The 25,518-nt window shown below is 37.8% G+C and overlaps 1 protein-coding gene across 1 annotated transcript; it reads left to right on the top strand.

The window, feature by feature from the left end:
- The first annotated feature begins 1,696 nt into the window (after positions 1–1,696).
- LOC121961842 (solute carrier family 12 member 3) lies at positions 1,697–24,973 on the top strand. Its single transcript, XM_088073934.1, has 29 exons — positions 1,697–1,973; positions 9,776–9,923; positions 11,061–11,266; positions 11,845–12,001; positions 12,543–12,665; positions 12,817–12,892; positions 13,244–13,339; positions 13,467–13,606; positions 14,472–14,582; positions 14,683–14,794; positions 14,931–15,055; positions 15,153–15,237; positions 15,584–15,741; positions 15,964–16,071; positions 16,736–16,859; positions 17,084–17,185; positions 17,713–17,868; positions 17,957–18,056; positions 18,232–18,343; positions 18,535–18,669; positions 19,018–19,124; positions 19,218–19,300; positions 19,435–19,503; positions 19,824–19,928; positions 20,556–20,667; positions 21,225–21,311; positions 21,783–21,918; positions 22,027–22,094; positions 23,011–24,973. The coding sequence occupies exons 3-29, from the start codon at positions 11,088–11,090 to the stop codon at positions 23,147–23,149; spliced, it is 3,105 nt and encodes a 1,034-aa protein (XP_087930060.1). The 5' UTR covers positions 1,697–1,973; positions 9,776–9,923; positions 11,061–11,087; the 3' UTR covers positions 23,150–24,973.
- Positions 24,974–25,518: the final 545 nt, after the last annotated feature.

The following is a 25,518-nucleotide window of genomic DNA, read 5'->3' as shown; positions in this document are numbered from 1 at the left end:
CTTTGGACATTGTGGTGTTTAGATCTTTTATATCTTACCACAATTATTACTTCTCGAAATTTCATACTTTAGTTATTAGATAAAAATTGATGGAACTAGATTGCACTGGATTTGTGGTGCCTAAAGTACCAAAACAATACATTTGAAAAACTAAACAAACATATAGGAACTATTTTCTTTCTGCCAACCATATTGCCTTGCAGTAACAAGCGTGCATCTACTGCTAGCTTAGCACCACTTAGCAAGTTAATGTTACAGCTCAGCTGAGGACGACGACATTACATCGCGCACTGACCTGAGCCTCTTGCCCATGAGTAGATGCACTCTTCCTTCTGTGGGTGTATTTCTGTAGAAAGCAAATAGTTCCTACCTGAAACTGTTCACAATAAGGTCTGTGGATTATCATAAGTAACTTGGGTTATGGTTTTTGGACAGAGACATTGCTGTTGAGTTTTTCAAATGTTTTTTTTTGGCACTTTGAGCTCCTCAAGCTGAGTGCTGCCTGGTTCCTGCAGACAACTTTAAGTTAACAGAATAATCTAGACTGAAAAGCAGATCAAAAAAAGCAGTTGTTTATTTGTTATCTTCAAACCCACACTGATGACAGGAAGCTGTTTGTGAGCAGATAAATAGGGCAAAACTCTCTTGAAAGGCAGTAGACTCGTTGTGGCTTGTGTGACCTCGTTAAGCAACATTTTGGATTGAAGTGGTAAACAGAAGTGTTGGAGAGTGAAATAGTAAATTTTATTTCTCATACATGGAATTTACCGAAATTTCACTTGACGTCTATTGCTGCCTCGTGCATACAGTTTGACCCCTGGTTAACCTGGTAAAAGTTCCACTCAGGATCTCTTTTTCTTCTTTTGTTGGGAGTCTGTTGGTGTTTACATCCAAAGAGCTTTTGACCTAATTGAACATTCAAACAGAAAAGCAAGAATAAACTCATTTGCTCCAATAATTATTTAATTAACCCTCTGAAACCTGAGCAAACCGACTCGATTTCTTTCAAAAACACATGACGAAGGCAATGAGCAACTTAACAAAAAATGACCCAAAATGAGCAACAAATTAGTAAAAATTTACATTAAAATTACCTGAAAATTTGCAAAAACAAAAGGAGAGTTAAAAACAAAAACGAGGAAATTACCTTAAAGAGAAAAACAAATATATATATATATATATATATATATATATATATATATATTTAAAAATATAAATTAATCAATAGCCAATAATAATAATAATAATGATAATAATAATTAATATTATTATGTTGTGTAAAATATGTGGAATATATAATTCTAATGACCATAAATATAGTTTCTTGACATTTTTCCCTTTTTTTAAAAAAAAAAGAACAATTCTAAACCCCTGCCTTTAACATTAATTTTCCAGTTGTTTTTTTTTTTTTATCACCTTTTACCACTTTCTCACAATTTTCACATTGCCTTTTCCCATGTGTTTGAAATCAATTCAATTCCAAGAGAATTAAACCTTTTTGCTCAGGTTTCGAAGGTTTAGGTCCTTGTGAAAAGCGTCAGAATGCTGCACAAGAAAACAGATGCCCATCCAGGTTTCAAAGGGTTCAGACATACTTGAAAAATCATGGTCATGGCTTTACCTTCTCTGTTATAGCTCACTTTTTAAAGCATCAAGCTGGGTGTTTTGTAAATTTACTGATATGAAAAGTCTTTTAGTTTGGTCAGTTAGAGAGCACAGAGTGGGAACAGCTCTGACTCATAATTAGTGGCTGATGGAAAACACCTGGGAGATGCCGGGGTCACCAGAACAGACAGAGTTTCATCACACCAAGAAGACCTTGAAGGAATTTTAATTTTTGCACTTTAACAATTTTTTTTTTTTTTTACCTTTAACCCATGAATAAACTACCCACATCTAAAGCAAAGTAGGCCAGAGCAGACTACTACCGGCAGCTTTGCAGAGGATGTTGCATCACAATCCAGCAGAAATGGGTAAGTCAAACATGCAACCCCTACCGCCCCAAGAGAGGAACACAAACACACAAAAAAGGAACCTTCTCAGACGAACCTGCAACTTGCACGGTTCTCAAGCCTCAAGCATGCAGTGTCCGCATCTCTCACAGTGAACCGGCTTTGTTAAGCCATTAAAGTTAAGTATTTGTGTCTGTGAAAAGTAAAGCTGCCATGTTACTTGCAAAGTGCTAAAAATACACTGGGCCTGGATTCTCAATTCTCAATGTTTGCTGATTTTTGTAGTCTTCTATAAAATTAAATTGAAAATATTTGGGCTTTTGACTGTTGGTGAGACAAAAGGGTATTTAAAAATATTTAAAGGTGTTATTACAGGCTCTAAGAACTTTGATGGCATTTTTATTATTGTCAGGTAATAAGTTAGAATAAGTTAATCCAAAAAAAAGAAGAGGAAATAATGAGGCTTGATGTTAACAATAAGAGCTTTGAGCAAAAATAATTACAAAAATTACATAAATCAATAGCCATATTAAATAAAATCGTGACCCTGAGATCATGATGATGATAATAATAATTATTGCAAGCATGGCCTCTTGGCCTCGGTACAGTTCAGATGCCGAAACGGCTTTTGTTTTCTGCTGTTCTTGTATGAACCAGAAGATGGAGCCAAATATAGATACAGCTGCATTGAGACCAACAATGGAAAGTTTTAATAACTGTTCACCTGTGAATAACAGTTTACTTGGAGATCTATTATGATATGATTGATAATATTATTTTCAAAAGCAGAAACCTGCTTTTCACAACTTTAAAAAAGTCATACACTATATTATAATGTTAACTTAATTAAAAGTACAGTATGTAAGTTAATATGTAAGTCCATACAGGTCAACAGAACAAAAACACAAAAGTTGCTTCTAACCTGATTTTATTGGTGAATTCTATTTAGCGTTATTCAGATTTAAATGAAGGTTAATCTGCAAAACTTCATGTGAACAAGAGGATGATAAGTAGAGAAGCTGCAACCTCCGAGAATGAAAAATGAAGCCAGTTTGGAAGAATCCATGTATCATTTGTACTCTTGATATTCAATTTGAAATCCAGGATTGGAAAATTAGTTGTTTTGTTATTCATTTATCAATAGGATACCAAAAAATAAATAACCGTTTGTGTTTTGTACTTTGGATTTTATGCTCATATCAAAAATAGGAAATAAAAAACTTGATTTTGTCTGATTCATTTTGATCTGAGCATAAAATCTGAAAAACATTTGGGTGTTGTGTTTTTCATTTATCAGATTCATAAATGCATAACAAAATGATACATCATTTTTTTGTTTTCTGATTTGGGATTTCAAATTCAAAATCTAGAGAATAAATGATAAACTGATTCAGAAGCATCAAAAACTGCAGTTCTTTTAAATAGCTGTCTCCAAAACGCAGTTCCCACTGACCCCCATTTTAAAATGCCCAACTTTACAGCAGAAATGAACATGTTTACAGCCTGGTACAAAAGTGGTTTTGATTTCTATTGCTAATTTTAACATTCGTTACAATTGTGATATTTCGGGAAAACTCAGAGTTATGCATATTTAAGGGCAGGGCAGCTTGAGGGACAAGCGTCCCCACAGTCTGTGAGTCAGATCCATCCCTCGCTCCTTCACAGCTCCTCTCTTCAAAATATGGTCACCCCTGGCTCCAAAAAAATAAGATGACAACAGTCAAAATGCTTTAAAACGGTGGTCCACAAACAAATGGGTGACGTTACATTAGCCATGACCATTATTTTATGCAGTCCATGGTCACAGAGAGACATAATATTATCTAACTCCTACAGCTACAACAGACTGTACGAGTTTATAAGTTTAGTGCAAGCTGCACTGTGTGATGTGGATTTAATTAAGAAACTTGGGTATGACATCCGGTTTGGTGTATGAAGCCTGTACGGTGATAACACCTGCTGAATTGCAGGATGCAATGTATGTCATTGACATCAATACTCAAAAAAAAAAAAAAAGTAATCTGCGTGCGTCAACCATCTACGCCGCTGCAGTGGTAAGAGAAACAAACAAATCGAGCCCATGCTATAATGGCATTTATGTGTGTCAAAAAATGTTTGAAGGAGACGAGGAGGATGTGGACGTGGCTGTGGCTGGAGAAAACAGGTCAGCTTGGCACGCAAATTTTTTCAACTTCAAATTTCAAATTTCAACAAGAGCTCAAAGTTAGTATCTGCATCTACTAGCACTTAATGCTGTTGTGGTAATCAATGCATCATTTCATGCCGCATTTCTATTGGCTGGTCTGTAGACGCAGCAGTCACTCAGTGAGATGGTCATCCCAAATTTCTGACAGTCAGAATTTCATCCCAGGCTGTCTTTGAACACAGCCTCCTTGGTCATCTTTTGTCTAGGACAGTCCAAAATCGGATAGTATATACCGGGTTTAAAACACGGTGAGTCCCTCTTAAGCACCCTGTGCACGGAGAAATGGGGGGCCCTCTTGAACTTTCTCTTCTGCAGGCTGCCCTAACAGGACCAGCTCAAAGCTCTCAGCCAGGAGGAGCTCATCTTGACGGGTGTTTTCATCCATTCTGCACAGCGTGAGTGCCCCCTGCACCTGGAACGAAAGCAGTGCATCTATGCTCCTAAATTTGGCTCCATGCCTGGCCTGATATTACCTGTGTAGATCACCCTCCGCAGAGCAGTACTTGGAAGTAGTCCCTACTCGCTGCTGACACCACATTGTGTGCTGAGAGATAAGGAAAGGTTCAAGGATTCGGATGAAAAGAGACAACGGTAAGAGAAGAGGCTTGAGAAACAGCTCGAGGGATTTATCACCAAAACAGCTCCTGAAATGTCAGCGGATGACTGTCTCTTTCAGCAGGGTTGGGCCAAGCCGCAAACGGTGATACAACTCAGTGACACCTCTGGAAAGAACATTTACAGCACCAGCACTGGCAGCTGATAAATCAGTTTTTTTCCCACTTAACTGCAGAACGTGTTTCATCAGCATGTGTCACAGAGATAAAACAACAGTAAACTACAACTACAGTAAAGGAGTCACTCACTATTATTACCAGAAAAACTTTCAGGGTCTTGTTGCTGTCACTGACTCTGCTTTGTCCTCTTATCTGCATAACCAACAATGAGTTTATGAGCTGTGCTGGGAGTGGTTTACTGGGAAATGTAGGAAAATCTGCAAATGATGTGGAAGCACATGAAAAGTTGAGCGGGTTTTGATGCACCAGTGAAAACGGTAAACTTCCTTGCTGTAGTGGGATGTGAAGAATTGAACGTCAGGACAATTTTGATGCACTTTACTTGAGTATTTCTATTTAATGCTACTTTATACTACTTATGCTAATATATCTTTCAATTTTTCAGCCCAAATTGGCTGCCTGGCCTGCTGTTCGCTGCCAATGAAAGTCTGCCACCTTGAAGCAGCTCTTATTCTTAAGCTCGGGGTGTGTGTCTCTGCTTTATTCTACTATGTTAGCCACTAATGCTTCATTGATCTTGCTTCAGCTCCTTCAGTGGATGTGCCCTGGCATTTCAGAACAGAAAATGCTGCTATTTTAAATGGTTTTAAACCTACTTTTTTATACTTGCCAACTCTTGTTCATTCAGATTTGGCTGGGTGGTTAATATTACATGTTTCATTGGTTTGACCAACTCATTACACACATTTGTTTTTGCTTTACCCAGACTTTAATTATGCTTGTTGTTGCCTTCCTTTCTGCCCTGAGTCATGTTGGGTTTGGTTGATTCAGCGTTCCAACTTGGTTAAAATTGGGACGATGCAAAGAGCAAGCCAAGGTTGTGCATCAGAGTTGAACCATCTATCTCAGCATCCTCCTTAAAGGCCAGTTCATGGTGGACATGATGACTTAAATTTTGTCATCTGTCCAAGTTCTTGAAGGTCTGCACCAACTATTCAGTCATGAGCAGTCTCACTGGTACCTGTAGCAACACTCCCACATCATGCTGCTTGCTGTTTTGCTTCTGTTGAATAATAGTCACTATTCATACAGCGGTCATCCTTTGACAGACACATATTAACATCTGCCATTTTAGCCTTTTACACAACCAATAATTGCCTTTTTGGTGAGGACTTATAAAAGGTCATCTGTGTTTGCTTTTTAGAGAGTATCTTTCCTCACTTTGCTTGTATGGTGACGTCACACCCCACTCCTCTCTCCCACATATTCTTGATAATTGCCAAGCTCTTCTCTGTCACAGTGGCTGCAGAGGTTGTGACCTTTCATCTGAAGAGTGAGAAAAAAACTAACTAGACAGGATGAGGACACTAACACCTAGGGTCAAAGTCTGTCTTTGTTGGACCCATCTAACACCCCTCCCGACCACCCCAACATATTTCATCCATAGGATCTTCCTGCTCATTACATTATGTCATTATCGGCAGCGTTACAACCTGACACCAGCCAACAAGGTATCATATGGACGCAACAAGTTCTGTCTGCCTGTGTTATCAACTGATGCCTCCCGTCCACTTCTCACGGCAGGTGCCGTCTTGCGGTGTATCATAACACTACAAATGGCTACATTCTCAGCTGTCACTGACTGGTGACGTTTCATACAGTCCATGAATAGTTCTTCCTCGTGAGGGCTGTGTAGACGATTGAAGAGGCTGTCTGAGTGTGAGGGAAAGATGTAAGAGATCTGTGTCCTTTTGGAGAAATGAAGGAGGATGCTGACAGGCTTTGGATTCTGTATCTTCATCATGTGTTTGGTTTTGGCTGCAAGTTCATGGTGTTGCCTAAAATCATTTATACCTGTTTAACCTTCTCTCTCTTCCTCTGCGTACTCCTCATCCTCATTGTTTATTTACATTATTTGTTGCTGTACTTGTGTGACTTTACCCACCCGCTTGTCAGACAACAGACGTTTCCTGTCAGAGAACAAAAAGGGAGAGCCAGGGACAGCAGGGAGGATCAGTGTGACCGCTGCAATCCTGGAAATGTCACATATCTAGTCATTGCTCTTATTAACTTTGACATTGCATCGTCTACTGTCAAGCAAATGATTTTTACACTTTCTAATAACCTCTCCTACAAAATGAACTGTGAACAATCTCATTTTGACTGACGCTCCCAAGTTCACAAAAGGTTACGAGCATGTCAGTCACTCCCTTTAGCAATGCTGCAAGAGGATGTCTCAACACACAAGTGTCCGACTGTTGCACAATCCTCGTTATCCAAATGGCCTCTTAGTCCACTATAATGAGTTGTATCCAATTTTGAAATAATTTCAAAGCATGCGGTATTTCTACAATTTGTCATCCTGGATACATGATAGATAAGCAGCATGCAGTCTAACTACTGTAAGTGGTGTCTTTACTTTTTACAAATGGTTAAAATCTCATTCTGGAGCAAGACAGTGTGTAGACACCTACCTTAGTGATTCCTCTACTAGTGTGGGTGTAACAAGTGACTTTGACCAGGGCACAATGGCATTATGAGCATGTAGGGTGCAGGTTTAATAATAGCTGAGTGCTGGCACTATGACTAATACACTGCAAGAAGTTTCCTTCCTTAAATAAGTCAGTCAGTATGGAAGTCTAAAAGCCTCTTTTCTTGAGACCAAAAGGGAAACTGGTTGATGTAACCTTTTTTTTCAATGTAAACTCAAATTTAAAGAAATGACATGCTCTTATGAAAAGATTTTAAGATATTGTTTTAAGTGTCTTACAGATTTCACTCTTCCAGCCTTCTGACATGTCTCTGTTTATAGACTTTTTTTTCTTCCAAAATGTAAGGCATAAAATTGATACTGTATTTTGCAGTGTATGTCTGAGCAGTATTCTGTTAGAGAGCTATCTGTTAGTATCTTGTAGTTGGTCATTTGGCTCTAATGAACTATTTTCTGCCACATATTTTAAAGCATTAAAACTATGGGTTTGTGAGTTCACATGTTTTAGGAGCAAAGGTCATAGTACAGTACCTCAATAGATCCAATACTACATTCAAACATATTATTTTAGCATCTTAACTTGAACTTGTGAAAGCAGAGAAGAAACTGGAGGTTTCTCAAGTAATATTGTATATTCTGTATTACTGACATAGTAAACATTATTTTTTATATAAAGTTAATGTTGGATAAGAAGAGTAGAATGAGTCAACAACAAATGTTTCAGTCATAGACTGTATAAAATAATAAGACATGATGTCACCACTTGCTTTGTTGACCCCTGTTTGGAGCCTTGAGTTCAGCATTTTGGCTGCCGCCATATTTTTTTTTTCTTTTGGAGCCAGAGGTGACCATATTTGGATGAGAGGGTATAGCCATGGAGGAACATCGGGTGGATCTGACTCATGGACTTGTATGACACTTCACAGAAAGCCTGTCACTCAAGCAGGCCCACCCTTAAATATGTGTAACTTTAAGCCTTAATAACATTTAAACAGCTGAGTTATCTAAAAATTTCCCCCCATACAGTTGTCTTTGAAATTGGCCATAAAACTGTTTTTTTTGTTTTAGGCTGTAAGCATGTTTATCTTTGCTGTAAAGTTGGGTAACTTAACAAGGGGACTGACTTCGGGAGCAAGCCCTAAGTGACCATTTCAGAAACTGCAGTTTTTAGTATTTCTACTTTTAATTTTGCAGGTTTCTGCATGGTGTTACCTTATTGCCAGACATTTGAAAACATGTGCTGCTTTATTTATTTTGAACAAAATAAATAAATTCTGATCCTAAACTTGTTAACCTTTACGTTACAAGTGTTGGAGATTTAGACAGGGGATTACTTTGGTGTTACTGTTTTGTCTTAATGTTTCTGTCATACTGTATAATCATAGAAAAAATTCTGAAAGGCTGGAACCATAGAGAACAGCAGTGGGCCCAGTAGTGAACCTTGTGGTTCACCAGAACTAAACAGAATGTTTCTTGTATTTTTAAAACGTTTTGAAACCTTCTTGTTGAAATAAATAACCTGCACAAATTGTTGATTGCATGAGACTGTTTGTAATAAGGGCTTTGAGGTGTATTATGCTTTGTTTATATGGGTCTTATCTTGAGGTCAGAGGTTAATGGATGGGTAGGCCTTGGAGTCGGATGTCCGGATTACCGGCACCTATATAAGAGACATGCATGAGCTGTAAGAGAGAGAGATTCGCATTGGTCCTGAATCCTCTCCCAGGCAGACCATGGTGCCTGGTGGATGCTGAACTTTGTTGTAATAAATTGATTCTTATGCAACCAAGTCGTTGTCAGCGGCGGTTTCTTCATCGTCTACACATCATTGCTACTTAGGAAACAACGACAGCTTAAACAAGCAAGTCTGGTGTAATCACAACTCTCAGTGAATAAAAAGACAATAGTTTCTTGCAAATTGACCATTTATGTGACATTTTTGTTGTGTGCCTCCAAGAAAATCATAGACAATTTTGTACTTTGATTTTTGACATAGTTGGCTATACAACTTTTACTCTTTAAAATCTGTATAGCTGTGGTGACTAACACTCACCACCCAGGTGTTTTTTCTGTTTACTTTGCCATGGAAAAAAATATTGTCAACAAAAACTGTGTTAAAATGTAATGTATTGTCACCAATATTAAAAATGCTACCAATTTTCTACAAAGTGAAAATGATAAAAATGTAAATGTTTTTTAAAGGTTTGTCTTTTTTAGGCCATATGCTTAATTTAATATAACATATTTTCTCGAATAAACAAAAATGACATCAGAAAGAAGCTAAATTATCTTTTATGAAATTATCTTCTGTTTCTTTGAGTGTTCACAATGATAAGGTGTGTGTGTGTGTGTGTGTGTGTGTGTGTGTGTGTGTGTGCGTGTGCGCGCGCAGGAGAAGGGAAGGGAGGAAGCTGAGGAAGATGGGAGGGGGCGTCTCCTACCTATCTGAAGGTATAAATATAATGATTCCTACTGTGACATGAGAGAAGGAACATATTTCATCCATAGCAGCTTAATCATCTGGAATAGAAAGAGCCCATGTAAGTACTTTGGTTAATTTTTTCTAGTAAATAGTATAGCCATTAAATGTTTTCACGTCAGAATCATAGACCTGCTTAACCACACGTAAAATCTGTATTATGATTGGATGCATATTAGGGTATTGCTTTTTTTTTTTAAAAAAAAATATATATTAGTGTTAAGTATTACTTCCCTTTTTTACTATTTGACTTTAAAACTCATCAAAAGAACTGTCTCATCAATGCATAGCCTGCATAGAAATTCATTGAGATTTATAGAAACCAGACACTGACTTTGAGCTTGTTGAGTTGCCCAAGGATTATATTGTTTAAAATACAAAAACAGTGATACAAAGATTATACAACAAAATATCCAAAATATATATTAATTTATAAATATTTATCACTTGCTTTCAAAAACATTTGTATTAAACGTATTAAGTTAGAGGCAAAAAAAGGGCGAAATCTTATATTCATAATTACTAGCACATTTACTCTTTCTTATGCAGAAGCACGGCAGACAAGCTCACTATTGGTAGAAAAGAAGACTCCCACACACTGCTGCTGCACTTAAGACTTACTGAATCAGTAATTAGTCAAACAAGAGTTTCTCTTAACAGTATGAATTAGTATCAGTGTGATGAAACACTCACCAGCTTTACTGGATCCACATGATTACAGTGAAATTTATATATAAGGATTTTACACCAAATTCTGGGAGTACTACTGCATATTTGAAAATATGCTCATTCAACACCTAAAGAGCACCTTTAGGGAGTTTTCTTATATTTGACAGAGACATCCTCTCATTTTTAACTTGATTATAATTTGGTGGTCGAAGGTCAGTGTGACCTCATAAAACATGTTTTTGGCCATACCTTTAGAAGTCAGATTTTACACAAATGTGTCATAAGGTATAATGATGAAGTGCTTACATTTTATATTCAAAAGGTAAACTTGCAAAAACACTTATGGCCATTACACAACATCATATCTCAAAAAAGACATTTGGTCGGGTACTAAATTGGCTTATTTTGGTGTCCACCATTTCTAAGTTTTTAGTCTGTTGACCTACTAGTCTCTCTTTTTTTTTAACAAACTTGTAACAATTTTGACAATTATTAACCAGCTTCTTCTCTACCCCCTTTCCCCTCATAGTTACACAGGAATCATTAAGTTGTGCAGATGGGGCAGTTTGCATCCAAACGCACCCAAATCCCAGGTGCTCTCCCCCATGTCCATTACAGAGCCAGTGAGGAAGGACACCTCAGGAGCTCTCCGTACCATGTTGACGCCATCAGCCAGCAACAAAATGGTAACCTCCAAATTCCTCCAACCATTGTTGTCTCGGACGTGGATTCAAGGTTTGTGCTTTTCCGAATCTTGGTATATGCTTTTGTTAATATAGAATTAGTCATGAATTGTTGTGTTCATTTTAGTCATTTCTTCTCATCTTAGCCTACACACTGATTAATCAAATGTTGTTGGATTTACTTGAGTCAAAATAATAATTTTTATATTTTATGCTGAATGTTTTTGTTTGTTCTTTGGTGTTTTTTTTAGTTTTACAGAGATAGATGACAGTTCAGTACACAATCATTGTACACTCACTGTATAATAACTTTGCTAAATATTAAACTTAACCATGTTGACTGTAATGCTGTTGTATTTTTATGCTGTCATCATTAGGTAGTGTAAATATGTGAAGAGAGAAGACAAAATAAAGAGCATTAAGCTTGAAACTCTGAAAAAACATACTTCCAATGTCAAATTTAGCCTCACTGTATTTCACATCACATTGGTAGATTTTTACCATCTAGTGACCATTAAGGGAATTGCAGCTCATCATACTTTCAAAATCAGAAAATCAGCATTTAATGCAAGATTTATTTTCCCCTTTTTATTTCAAATAAAACCTCTGCTTGGACCTATTTTCCAACAGTGCCTCGGAGCACCAGGACACAAGGATGGAGCTGCGGAGATCCTCCTTCTACAGCTCGTTAGATCTGGTGCCACAGCTGGAGCATTATGATAGCACGCTAACAAACCAGCAGGCGAGGAGCCGACCATCTCTTGAAGCTCTCCGCAGAGCAGTTGAGGCAAGTTTTCCATCTCTTGGGAATCATTGTGACCATTCGCTCAGTACCGCCCCTTGGATGCAAAATGGCCAATCATTGCATAGCACTGAACTTTTTTCTATTGTAAATAAAAAGTCCAAAAAGGCATATATCAAACAAAAAAATAATATTTACCATGTTTATTCATATTGAAAAAATGTCAGATAGAACCTCATAATTCAGAGATGTCATCTCTGTGAGCACATATTTGCATATGAATGCCAATAAATTAGAAAAACTGCTAATAAAAAGCTATGTTGTCATCAGATGATAGCTGATGGGTTCTGAGATTGCATTTCGGCAAATGCATTCTGCCTGTTTTCTCTTAACACAAACAGTTTACTTGCAGACAACCAAAGCCTGTTCAAACATGACTGTGTGGTCAATGCAATTCAGACTACAGACTTAAGATACCAAAGTCTTGCACAGTTACTTACATATGCAGATATCTGTTTATAGACAGATAACATTATCATTTAGGTATTTAATTGTTTTTCCTTTGTACAAAATATATATTTCAAAGGAGGAAGAGGCAGGTTTGGTGGCCACCGCTACAGACAGCAGTCCACCAGTCAGAGGAAATGAAGGCTCAAAAACTCAAAAGGAGAAAGCCCCTGTTCGATTTGGCTGGGTGACTGGGGTCATGGTGAGTAAAACTAAACAGACTTGGAAACATGGTCAGAATCTTCATGCACTGTTTATTTCACTTATTTTACCAACTGATAAATATTAAAAAAAATCTTACATTTTACTCAAAAAGATCTCACTGAGCTGTTTTTAATGAATTTTTGTCACAGGTTCGATGCATGCTGAATATCTGGGGAGTCATCCTTTTTCTCAGACTATCGTGGATTACTTCTCATGCAGGCATTTGTGAGTTTATTCATCTCCCTTTATTCTCCATACTTTTACACTTTATGTTGCATGAGAACAAAAAGAAATCAATCAATGAACCACTCTGTAAAAACACATTTTTAAAAGATAATTTTCTGGAAAGGCAAAACAAATAAACAATCCTGACTATTCAAGTCACAACCTCCGTAAACTTTGTAGAGATAGTAACTGGAGTATGTGAGTATTTTCTTTACCAAACTTTGGCCTGAAACTGGCCTTGAATCAGGAATAAAAAGCCTGGACATAGATTATCGTCGTTTGTTGAGTACTATTGAGTTTTCATCGAGTAGCATCATAGTAATGATAGTGCTTTTGTTCATCTCATTTCAGTGTTGACCTGGCTAATTATCCTGATGTCTGTGGTTGTGACCTCAGTGACTGCCCTCTCCATCTCTGCCATCGCCACCAACGGGAGGGTGACTTCAGGTCACTTCCTGTTTCTCAAAATTTGTGCAGAGTCATTTACTAAGGCCTGAAAACATTAGACACCTAGTATCTTTACAACAACCCTTGTCTTTGTGTCACTTTGTTGTGGTTGAACGTTATTTTTCAGGTGGGGCGTACTTCATGATCTCCCGCTCTCTGGGTCCTGAAATTGGTGGACCGATTGGGATGGTCTTTTCCTTCGCCAACGCTCTGGGCTGTGCGCTCAACACTGTTGGTTTTGCGGAGGTGGTCCGTGATCTAATGCAGGTATTTATTAAGCTTAAGTGCTGTAAAGATGAATATATTATAGTTTGTTTGATATGACCACTAAAAATATAGATACTTGACAAGGTAAGATCCTTGATAACACACCTTCATTGTTTCTGGTCAACTATTTTAGGCACTATGCCATTGTTTTGATGACCCATAATTCAAGAGCTTAAAAAATGTCTCATTGGGCCGAAAGCCCATTTATCCAATAGCTAGTTATCCTCAAAAAAGTAATTAGTCCAAAAACCCATTTCTCTGAAAATACACACTTCTTGTAGTTGGTTTCAATTTCGAAGAGGAGTTTAAGCTGCTGATCCTTTTGTGTTTGACTCATCCTTCATGGTGTTTTCTCGTGGTGATTGAGCCACTGTGTTTAACCAACCCATTCATGCTTTTCCAAGTTACTGTTGTGAAAAAGTTGTATATAGACAAAAACTTCTTGGTTAGGCTCACAAAAATAATTATAGTTCGGGTTGAGATAAGTTACTTATGTAATTTGACATTTGTCACATGACATTTGACATTTGACATATGTGTCATAATATACTAAAATAACTCAACATTGACTCTTAGTTTTACACAGGACACAAATGGGCATCTCCTGGATAAAGTCCTATGTTTGTTCGATCCTTCAAACAATACACACACTTTATCGTTCTTTATACTATGTCAAAAGACTTCCTCTTATGCTCTCGTCATAATAACTATAACCACTAGAGCTCGCCGCCTAACAATAAACATGGGTCGTAATGAGCAGATGACAAATGACTTTTTTGGTGGTATTCTGGTAAAGGACAGTTTCCACTTTTCATATTTAATTGTTTCTTAAGGATGTGTGAATAATTTGGTTGTTTTAATGTAGGAGTTTGGTGTTGTCATGGTTGATGAAATCAATGATGTCCGTATTATGGGCGTGATCACAGTGACTATTCTTCTGCTCATTTCATTGGCTGGAATGGAGTGGGAGTCCAAGGTGAGTACACGCTGACATACTGTGACGGATTTGTTACGTAAATCTCTCAACTTTTTCTGTACATCATTTGTTTTACCCATTTTTTGCCTCTGTCTCTCAGACCCAGATTGTGTTCTTTATTGTTCTCTTGGTGTCATTTTCCAACTACTTGGTGGGTTCAGTCATACCACCCAGTCTAGAGAAACAGTCCCAAGGCATCTTTGGATACCGCAGTAAGTTCAGGCTTGTCAGGACAAACTACTGCCTTTGGATACAGCATGCCATCCTCAGTTTGAAAATTTTATGATCCATAAATTATGTTAATCAGAGTTAAGTAAGGTGTTGTTTTTTGTTGTTGCCTGTCATTAGGTGAAATCTTCATATCAAATCTCAAACCAGATTGGAGAGGACACAGCTTTTTCGCGATGTTTGCCATTTTTTTCCCCTCCACCATTGGCATCCTCTCCGGAGCCAACATCTCCGGTGACCTTAAAGTAGGAAGTGAAAAAAAATTTAATGATTTTTTCATCAAAGCAAGCAACAAGAAATACATGAATGTTGACTTGTGTGTTATTTCTATTCTTTTTTCAGGACCCTGCTACTGCTATTCCCAAAGGCACCCTTATGGCTATTTTCTGGACAACAGTGAGCTATCTAGTTATTTCTGCAACTGTTGGTAAGCCATGCCAAGTCAGTCAACTGGCTTTAACCCTTTTCATTGATTTTTCTTTTAATTTGATCGGTGTGGTTATCTGGACTGGTGGGGATTATTCGATGTGCTAGTTAGTTTGGGAAAGGAGAAAGGAGGCATGTGGCGCAGGGATTTATCACTCATATAAAGGGCAGTGTCGTCAGCATACAGCATGAGTACAAGAGCAATCATCGAAGCTGAAAAAGGAGGGCTTTTTTTATTTCCTCTTTGGCAGCCAGCTCATCTTGCATGTTAGTTTTTCAAAGACAAAATAAGTCGTCTATCCCTTTACATCATGACAAGAATATTTTTTGTCTTGATCCTACTCCAGGGTCATGTGTTGTGCGGGACGCCTCTGGCAATATTACAGACATGCTGCTTGGAAACATCACTGATGGCTGTGTGGGTCTGACTTGTAACCTGGGCTGGAACTTCACAGAGTGCATCCAGTCACAGTCTTGCAAATATGGTCTGGCCACCAACTTAAAGGTACCATTCATTCCTAAAGGCCTTCTGCCTATCATGGAATAAAAATAAATAAAATAAAATACAATTTCCATTTTTTTTTTTATCCAAAGCTCTTATACTTGAGTTTGTAAAATGAGCCAGTTTTCCTTAAATGTCTGTTTATACTCTGTCTTCATAAAACTGTGTTCATAACTGTTATACAAAAAATTATAATTCATTTTTAATGGTTACTATTTCAACTAGGTACTGGGACAAGTGTCAGGTTTCTATTACCTCGTCACTGCGGGTGTCTTTGCTGCCAGCTTGTCGTCAGCTCTTGGCTTCCTCGTATCTGCCCCTAAAGTCTTTCAGGTGAGACATTTTACTTTAATTAATAAAACTTTACAATCTGTAAGAGTTGCATCCTGTTTAAAGCCGGTTTACATGCAGAACACACAGCATTTCTAAAGATGGTTAATGCATACTTTTGTGTCATAGAGTATCTTCCAACTGGCACATTGTCTGTATATAAAATTCTTTATCCAATTCTTTGCTTGAAAAATGTTTATTTTTGTTTTAACCTTTCTGGTGTAGAAAACCAGTTAGAACTGTTTTACACTATTTCGCCAAACGAAAATCAACAGCACCACCTAACTAACATCTGAATAAGACAATTTGGCTATTTAGAGCATTAGGTGATGAAATTAGGCTTAGTTTTAGATAGAATGAGATTTGTAACATTGTTGAACTGTTAGACCATGGCCACAATGACAGAAAAGACAAAAAAAGAATAAAATTGACTTTAAAGACACATATGATACATATTTTGACATATCATGTTCATGAAGCTTTTCATGGTACTTGCATACTGTGAAAGTTATCTCTCAAAAGGCCAACAACACACAGAAAAGTTTATAAAATAAAGAGTCTATTAGTCTGTTTATACATATGTTAGTATATAACATACATATAAATGTTGTAAAATCTAACATAATGCACTGATTTATAAGTTTATATGTTCTGCCTTTTCTTCCAGTGTCTGTGCAGGGACAAAATATACCCGTACATTGGATTCTTTGCTAAGGGTTATGGGAAAAATGACGAGCCACTGCGGGCCTATATACTCTGCTATGTCATTGCTGTGGCCTTCATTCTCATCGGTGGGTGTAATTTAATATGATGGCTGTTTTGTTATTAGAATCTATTAATACACATATTTCCTTTGATTATTAATCTCTTCACAATAGGTGTTATGTTCTTGTTACAACAATTAAATCTTAAAGAAAAGACAAAATCTTTGAGAGGTTTTCATAAGTTTGTGTTTAACTTAATATAGGTTTGGACTTGTAATGCATTTTGGTTATTCTCTCCTGTGTCGTTGCAGCTGAGCTGAACACCATCGCAGCCTTGATCTCCAACTTCTTCCTGTGTTCCTACAGCCTCATCAACTTCAGCTGCTTTCACGCTTCAATCACAAACTCCCCCGGTGAGTCACCTGTTTGTCATTGCCTTCAAAAACAACCCATATGAGCTTTTCTATATGGCCACCGCCATGGCTAAAGGTTTAAGGTTACCAAACAGCAGTTGGGGTAAAAAGAAACCGACATCAATTGACCAATCCACCTTCCCTTCTGAAGACGATTTTTTTTTTGTTGTTGTTGCATACCCATTTGCCACTCTGCTTTAACGCCTCAAAATGGTGGCCACGTTGGTCATTAGACCATGGTTAAGTTAGCTTCTAGCCTATTAGCATTTTACTTCTGTCGATTGCATTCAAGTCTCAAAAATCATACAAGTGGTGCTCATTTGTGAAGATTATCTTGCTGAACAAAATGAGACAGGATCATAAACGTTTATGTACAACATATCTCTTTGTCTTCCATAATTCAAAATCTATTGACAAAATCCCATAGGCCTTTTAACAAGGAAACCAGGGCGGAGCTGACTTCTGTGACAGCCTACAGAAAAATGTCAGCCCTCGGGCACTCTATTACTCATTGCTGTCCCCTTTAGGTTGGAGGCCGTCGTTTCACTACTACAGTAAATGGACAGCTTTGTTTGGAGCCGTGATCTCCGTGGTGCTGATGTTCTTGTTTACCTGGTGGGCTGCTCTCACCACCTTCTGCATAATCTTCTTCCTGTTTGGATACGTCAACTACAATAAGCCAAGTAAGTCCAAAAAGTCTGAATGAGTTGCAGACAAACAACTCTTATAGTTTTGTCTCTCATACTTGTGTGTATGTTTTGGTACCCAAAGAGGTAAACTGGGGTTCGTCAGTCCAGGCTTGTACATACAACATGGCTTTGTCGTACTCCGTCTCTCTGTCTGGTGTCGAGGATCACGTCAAGAATTTTAGGTGAGTGTCCAAAAACCACAGTTATATCATGCATCTTTAATCCTCTAGCATAAAGACATCCCTCTGTAGTATTTGTCTAATCTATTTTTCAACTGGAATTTGATCAAATCCTTCTCATTTAGTAGAATGATAGTGTGTTTACATCTACTTAGATTTTTCCGATGTGTCCTTTTAGACCACAATGTCTCGTCCTGACTGGGCCGCCGAATCAGCGACCAGCCCTGGTGGACTTTGTCGGCTCCTTCACAAAGCACATAAGCCTCATGGTCTGTGGAGACATAATCACGGTCAGTCAATCTCAACAGCTTTAATCCCAACAGGAAAATAAGAGACATGACCTATATCCTTCTGTTAAAGAAACTATCCAGTTCTCAGCATTCTTGCGTAGTTTTTCATCCAACATGTTCTACCGGTTTTGCTTAATGTTAATGTAAACTTTGCTTTTCATGTCTGTCTTTTAAATGTCCTTGTCCTTTAGGAGCAGGACAGGCACACTCAGCCACAGGATGTGACAGATTGGTTGTTGAAGTGGATGAACAAGAGGAAGGTGCGCTCCTTTTATACTCCTTTCAACGCTGACAGCCTCAGAGTTGGAACTCGACACTTGATGCAGGTAAAACATCTCTAATTCAAGAAGTTGCAAATGTACGATTGCATAAACTTGGAATTATCTACCTTCAGTTTCTGTATTAAAGAAGCAGTGTGTAAGATTTAGGCAGATTTTAGTGGGATCTAGTTGTGAGGTTGTAGATTACAACCAGCTGAAACCTACCTTGGTTTGAATTCCTTCAGTGTTCATTGTTCATGAAGTTATTATCTGGAGCCAAATTATCTGCAGACGTCTCTTCTTCAGCTGACGCAGCACTCTATCAAGGGCCAGATTTTGCCCACAGTCTGTATATTGAGCATCACAGCCTTGAAGTTTAAATATATTTGTTGCACTCATTTGACATTTTTCAAGGCATCTGGTCTTGGAAAGCTGAAACCCAACACTCTGGTCCTCGGCTTCAAGGCAAACTGGAGGGAAAGTACTCCTGAAAGCCTTGAAGATTATATCAACACCATATAGTAAGTGTAGTTAAAAAAAGGGAAAAACACATATTTTGCAGACTTTTTTTCCATCTTAATTTACTCCACTTCTCTTGCTTTTCTTTTCTCTAGTGATACCTTCGATTCCAACTACTGTTTGTGCATCTTGCGGATGATGGACGGGCTGGATATCTCTGACCAGTTTGATTTTGAATGTTAGAAATCCAGACTTCATCATTTCTTTGATTTTTCTCTGCATACTTTCTTACAGTTTCACATATCTGTAAATTATTATTATTATTCTACAAAAAAGAAAACAATGGTGAGAGATGTAATGTCTGTCCCCCAGTGAACCAGGGCTTCGAGTCAGATGACTCTGTTGAAAATATCGACCAGCAATCTCCTGAGAGGATGTCAGGTGAGTAAGCAAACACATTAGGGCTAATTTTAACTGATTCAGGAAATGAAGAGAAATTAATTGACTTGTGGCACACATCTTAAATAAATTGCTTTATAGTATTTGGACTGGGGGATGGGGTGTAGGGGTTATCAAATATATTCAAGGCTCAAGTCTCAGCGAAGTCATGAGTCACTTGTGTAAAAGTTCAGGTCAAGTTGCAAGTCTCTTGATTTTGTCAAGGTGAGTCTAAAGTAATTAAATGTGTGACTTCAAGTCAGTTCAAGTCATGTCCCACAAGTCCAAACTGCACCTCAGTTTTCCTCCTCTTGCTGTTGCAGTTGACGACATCTCAGATAGAGGCGACAGCAAGCAGATCAGGACAGTGTTTCAGAATGACCAGGGGAAGAAGACCATCGACGTCTACTGGATAGCTGATGATGGAGGTGAGATCTCAAAAAAATGTCATAATAATAATTATAATAACAATACTTTTATTTATATAGCACCTTTTAAAAACAGAGTTCACAAAGTGCTTTGACAAACAAAGCAAAGTGAAAACAGGATACATTGATCCATCCATGATCCATCAATGGAAAGTCAAACAGTCCTATTAAATAAAGGCAAGAAGAAACGAAGGTAGAGTCAGGATAAAATAAAAACCAGAGGACAAGTAAAGCAAGATGCAGGATGCATAATGGCAATATCAAATAATACAAAGAAATAAACAAAAAACAGCAAGAGAAGAAGTTAAAGCAATAAAAGCACAAATAAAAGGGAAAAAAACAAACAAATAAAAAGTCAATTAAAATGGTAAAATAAATAAAAAGAAATGAAAAGAAGAAGGAGAAATAAAAAGTACAATACACTAATGCAATGATGAATTTATATATGTAATAACCAATATATAACATCTCAGTTTCTGAAAAACTTAAGTACAATAATGGTCAGTGGACACCATGAGGAGCCTCCTCTTTGTCTTGTATTACTGATTGGACAGAGACACAGAGAAAAAAATCATCATAGCTTCTTCTTAGCTGTCGTTAATTCTCTTCCTCCTCCTCTCTTTTAAGGTCTGACCCTGCTGGTGCCTTACCTGCTCACCAGGCGGAAACAATGGCACCACAGTAAGGTCAGGGTCTTCATCGTAGGGGATGAACAAAACATGGAGGAAGGCCGCAACAAGTAGGTTTTTATCTTTTATTGCCCTCTACGATAAGTAAATGATAATGAATAATGGTGAAAAATTATAAGAATACTTTTAGCACAACTTGCTTTGTGTCCTGTGTGTTACTTTCACAGAGGACACAAACAGCAGTTTCCTGGGTGAAAGTCCGTTGTTTGTTTGTTACTTCCCTCCTTATATGGACTTTCATGCTCTTTTTACTGATTATGTTGTCGTAACATTAACCACCATCCATTTTGTGGCTGCTGAACCAAAGAGTTTGTGTGTGCGGCACAACAAAGGACCCAATTTACTATGCACATTGTGTCCATGGTTTCAACACAACACAACACCACCACTACATACTGCTGACTTAAGAGGTCATGTTAGATATTTCTGTGAGACCAGGATATTGTTCTTTGAACCAGAGAGTTGTTTATTAAATCCCATAAATTTATTTTATTTAAATGCATTTCTTTCTCCAGATTGTAGATGCTTTTCAGTTGAAGTGTGTGACAGTATGCTTAATGACATATGAAAAACTCTGTCCTGAGACTTTGGTCATTGTTTCTTTTAGGATGATTGCTCTGCTGAAGAGGTTTCGTTTGGATATTAACGACGTTATAGTCATGACGGACAGCGAGAGACGTCCACATGCCAAGAAGTAAGAACGGAAAATTTTCGCATTTGCTTACACAGTACGCAACATGCATGGGAATGTAAAAATTGTATTGATGCACAAAGGAATCATACATCAATAACAAAATGTTTTTGGGGAAATTAAAAAAAAAACTGTGCAGGAAACTTTATTTCTAATCATTATAATTCATTTTTAAATTGTGGTAAGTTAAAAATACATTAAATATATATTTTTTTATTTATTTTAGGTTTTTTTTTAAATTATTTTCTTGCTTGTTCTTGCTTTTACTTTACTTTTATTATTTTCAGGTAATTTCCTTTTAACTTTTTACTAATTTCTTGTTAGTTCTGGGGCCATGTTTTGCTAAGTAGCTCATTGCCTTTTCAACACGTTTTTGATAGAAATCAAATCAATTTGCTTAGATTTAGAAAAAAAAATTCTTTCTTTCCTGAACCACATGCTGACTTCTGACCTTTTGTTCTTACCATTTCTAAGTCTGAGCAGGTTTGTGGACAGTGTCGCCCCCTTCAGGATACACGATGAACAGCAGGAAGAGGTCTCAGTTAACGAACTGAGAGATAACTCTCCATGGAAAATATCAGACAAAGAGTTTGATGCCTTCAGACTTAAGGTGTGTGTAAAAACATCATTCATGTGCAAAAACATGATGTTCTTTCTAATGTCATCCACTGTGAATAAACTCTGTCAAATGTCCCCAATAATTTTTCTTCCTTCACAGTCTGAGAGAAAAGTCAGGCTGAATGAAATCATCCGGAGGAATTCTCAACACGCTGCTCTCGTGCTTGTGTGAGTAAAAAGTTCAGAAAGACACACAAAGCAAATAAAAGACACAGCATTACCTCAAAGTGATATAACATGATCTCAAAGAGACACAAAATGACCTCAAAGGGACACAATATAACCAAAAGGAGACACAAAATGACAAAAAGACACAAAAATACATAAAATAATGTCTCAGAGAGTCATAAAATGACCTCAACAATACATAAAAGGACTTAAAGAGACAAAAAACAGCCACAAGTAGACACAAAACAAAAACTAACAGACATCAAACCACAGAAAGATGCAAAAAACAACAAGTCTCTGTGTTTTGCTCCCGATTAAAAGAAGTGGTAGAGCTTTTGCTGTAGGTACCAAGGGGTGCATTGTCTCATAATCTGTGCTTGGTTATTTGAATGGCATTTGTTAAAAAAATATATAGACATATTATATAATATGGTGACTGTCTTTCACTATATTGTCTTTTATTATCTGTTTGTATACAGCATCCATATGGGTGCCCACAAGAGGAGTTCTAGCTGTTAAAAAGTACTTAATTAAACATTTCTGTGAGATGAGTGTCTGAATAAAACACGGCTGTAAGTCGATGTGAACCTTGACCTTTTTTCTTCCTGTTAGTTTGAGGCTGTGAATAAAGTTCTAAAGCAGGTGACAAATGCATACAGGACTCTCTCTCAGTGTTTGGAGATGAAAATTATGTAAATAATGCAAATCAATACACAACAAGCCACCAAACAATGGCTCTTTCCATGGCAGCGTGACTCAGAGAGGGAGATGGGAGAGATTAGGCTTTTTTTTTGGACGCAGTGCAAACCACTCATTTGACTTATATAATATGTTTCTCATAAAGCAAGTAAGAGCAGCCTTTGTTCTCGTCGTGCAGCTTTGTAATGTTCATTTAAATGTACCGTTGTTTTCCCAGGAGCCTTCCCGTGCCACACAGCGACTGCCCGAGCGCTCTGTACATGGCCTGGCTGGACACTCTGACCTGTGGCCTCCACTGCCCTGCGGTGCTGATACGAGGGAACCAGCAGAACGTGCTCACTTTCTACTGCCAGTGAGGCCTGTATCCTATAATGAGACACTTAATGAAGCCACACAAAACTAATAAGTTAAAAAAAATGTTTGTGCAAGGTCCCCATTAACGCAACTTAGTTGGAGCCACAACCTGGAGCAAAGACTGATACAAAATGCACCCAAAAAGATGAGTTTGATCCAGGTAGTCTGATACAGACTGTGCTGCGCTGGGTATTTCCTGCCCTGCAACAGCCAGTATGTGTTCATCGACAGCTGCAGACGAACCTTAAAACACCAAAAACCAACATGAGTTGACTTAATGAGGTGTCAAGCCACTGTGAGCCTCCAGAACAGTTTTAACATACAATCTGCAGATTTCTGGAAATGTATTTAAAGACGCAAAACCATTATTCCAAAAGACATTCCCTAATTTGACTCTGTCTAAATCGCAGCTCCACAGTCTGGTGACTGTGAAGGCTGAAACATATGAGCCATAGCTTTAAAGTATAATTTATTAAATTCTTAAAGAAGTATGTGAATGTTAGGGCACGTTTGAGCAGCGTGAAAGCCTCACAGAACCTGCTGATTTTTCTCCAGCGCCCATGTGAACAGATCAGAGCAGCCACACGGCCTCTGTGAGCAGCGCCGGTCAGGCACATCCAGTCTTTTCTCAGTCCAAACTCGTCAAATAGCTCGTTTCTGTCAGTGCCTTCGGCGTACAAGCACGATGCCAAAAGCCATCCTCCACGTGGAACGAGAGAGCGTCTGGACGGCGTGAGATGAGAACGCGCTTGGACGAAAACTATGACGCTGTTTTGATACACTATGAAACGTCATAAGAAGACGCGGAGGGTCACTGACAGAGCGGCGCCATGTGACGAGTTGGGATAAAAATATGCGGGCACATCTCAGCGGCTTGTCTGTGCAGCACGTTTATAGAAACGGTGGAATGACGATCATTTTGTCAGCGCACGCAGTTGTCAGCAAACATAGACACCAAAAATGGTGTTTCGATATTTATTTTGACTCTTTATCACCTTTTATGCAAGTTTCAACATCTTCGTGTCACAGACATTAGGAAATACAAATGTGTCTCAAGCTTTCCTGTTTCCGTGTCAAAATAAAAGCCCTCTGACAATTTTTCTGTTGATAAGATCCCGTCAGTTATTGACACAAGGCATTTTATTGGAAATGTTTGAAGGACCCTATGGTTGATAATGCAGGAGCTGCATGGCTTCATAACTGAATGGAATTTTTTTTATTTTATTTAACCTTTATTTAACCAGGAATAGTCCCATTGAGATTTAGAAACTCTTTTCCAGGGGGAAATAGATTATAACATGTGCTTATGATTGTGGAGATACAGTACTCATAACAGACAGCCCTGCAGATGTGTTGCAGCAACAATGCCTCCAATGTGAACACGGTGAGCGTGCAAGACGCAGCAGTTCAGCGAGGTTGCTGTCACGCACTGTTCATGCATGCAATGTTTTCCAGGCGTCATGCTTCTCTCGTCCTTTCTTCAGGTTTTTACTTTTATCTTTCACCTGTCCATGTATATATACTGTAAATATACAAACATACATTATAGCAGTAGTTCCCAAATGGGTGGATCATGGGTCCATTCTGAGCGGACCACAATTGACTCTTAAACATGTCAAGTTTGTAGAAAAAAAACATTGTATTTTGAACAGTGAACTTCTGGCGCAGAGCTCTTATTTTGAAGTGCTGTCTCTGTTTATTCTTGCAATATGTTTTATTTCTTTGTGTCAATGTGTTGTTTACATTTTGTGAAATAAAATTGAACACGTGGTAATTTTAAATGCGTGGACCTTAAACTAATGACTTCGGAGAAATCTGGACCCTGGGACTGGACCAGTTGGGAATGACTGCATTTAGCAGGCCGCTCAAGAAACTGACCACATCAAACATCTGAGAAAATTAAGTGAAAATCTGAAATTATTGAAAGAAATCTGTTGTTTTAGAGGGGTTATATATATAATATGTACACACACACATATATAATGTGTGTATATAATATGTGTATATATATACATAGATAGATATTATTTATTTTTTATTTTTTTGCAAAAGAAATTCACCCCAGCTTTACTAAATGTCATGAATTTACTGCAATTTGCTATCAGTAATTTTTCAAAAATATTTCACTGCAATATTCTGTGACCGCTCACATAGCCTGTGAGTTAGTTCTTATTTATTTTGGCCATAAGCTGTGTCAGATGTCTCTGAAACTTAAATCCATATAAAATGAAATAAAAAATAAAAATAGGACAACCATGGCTGGCATGACAGGAGTCCAAACTCAGGATATATGATTATATTTTTCTTTTGTTTTTAAATTTCTAATTTTTTTTTCTTAAATCCCCAAATCTGAGCTCAAACACTAAGTCAA

The sequence above is a fragment of the Plectropomus leopardus genome, chromosome 23 (genome assembly GCF_026936395.1).
Source record: "Plectropomus leopardus strain MGB_pleo_1.0 chromosome 23, ASM2693639v1, whole genome shotgun sequence".
Lineage (NCBI taxonomy): Eukaryota > Metazoa > Chordata > Actinopteri > Perciformes > Serranidae > Plectropomus > Plectropomus leopardus.
Note: the sequence above shows the minus strand (reverse complement) of the source record. Positions and strands in the feature narration are given on the sequence as shown.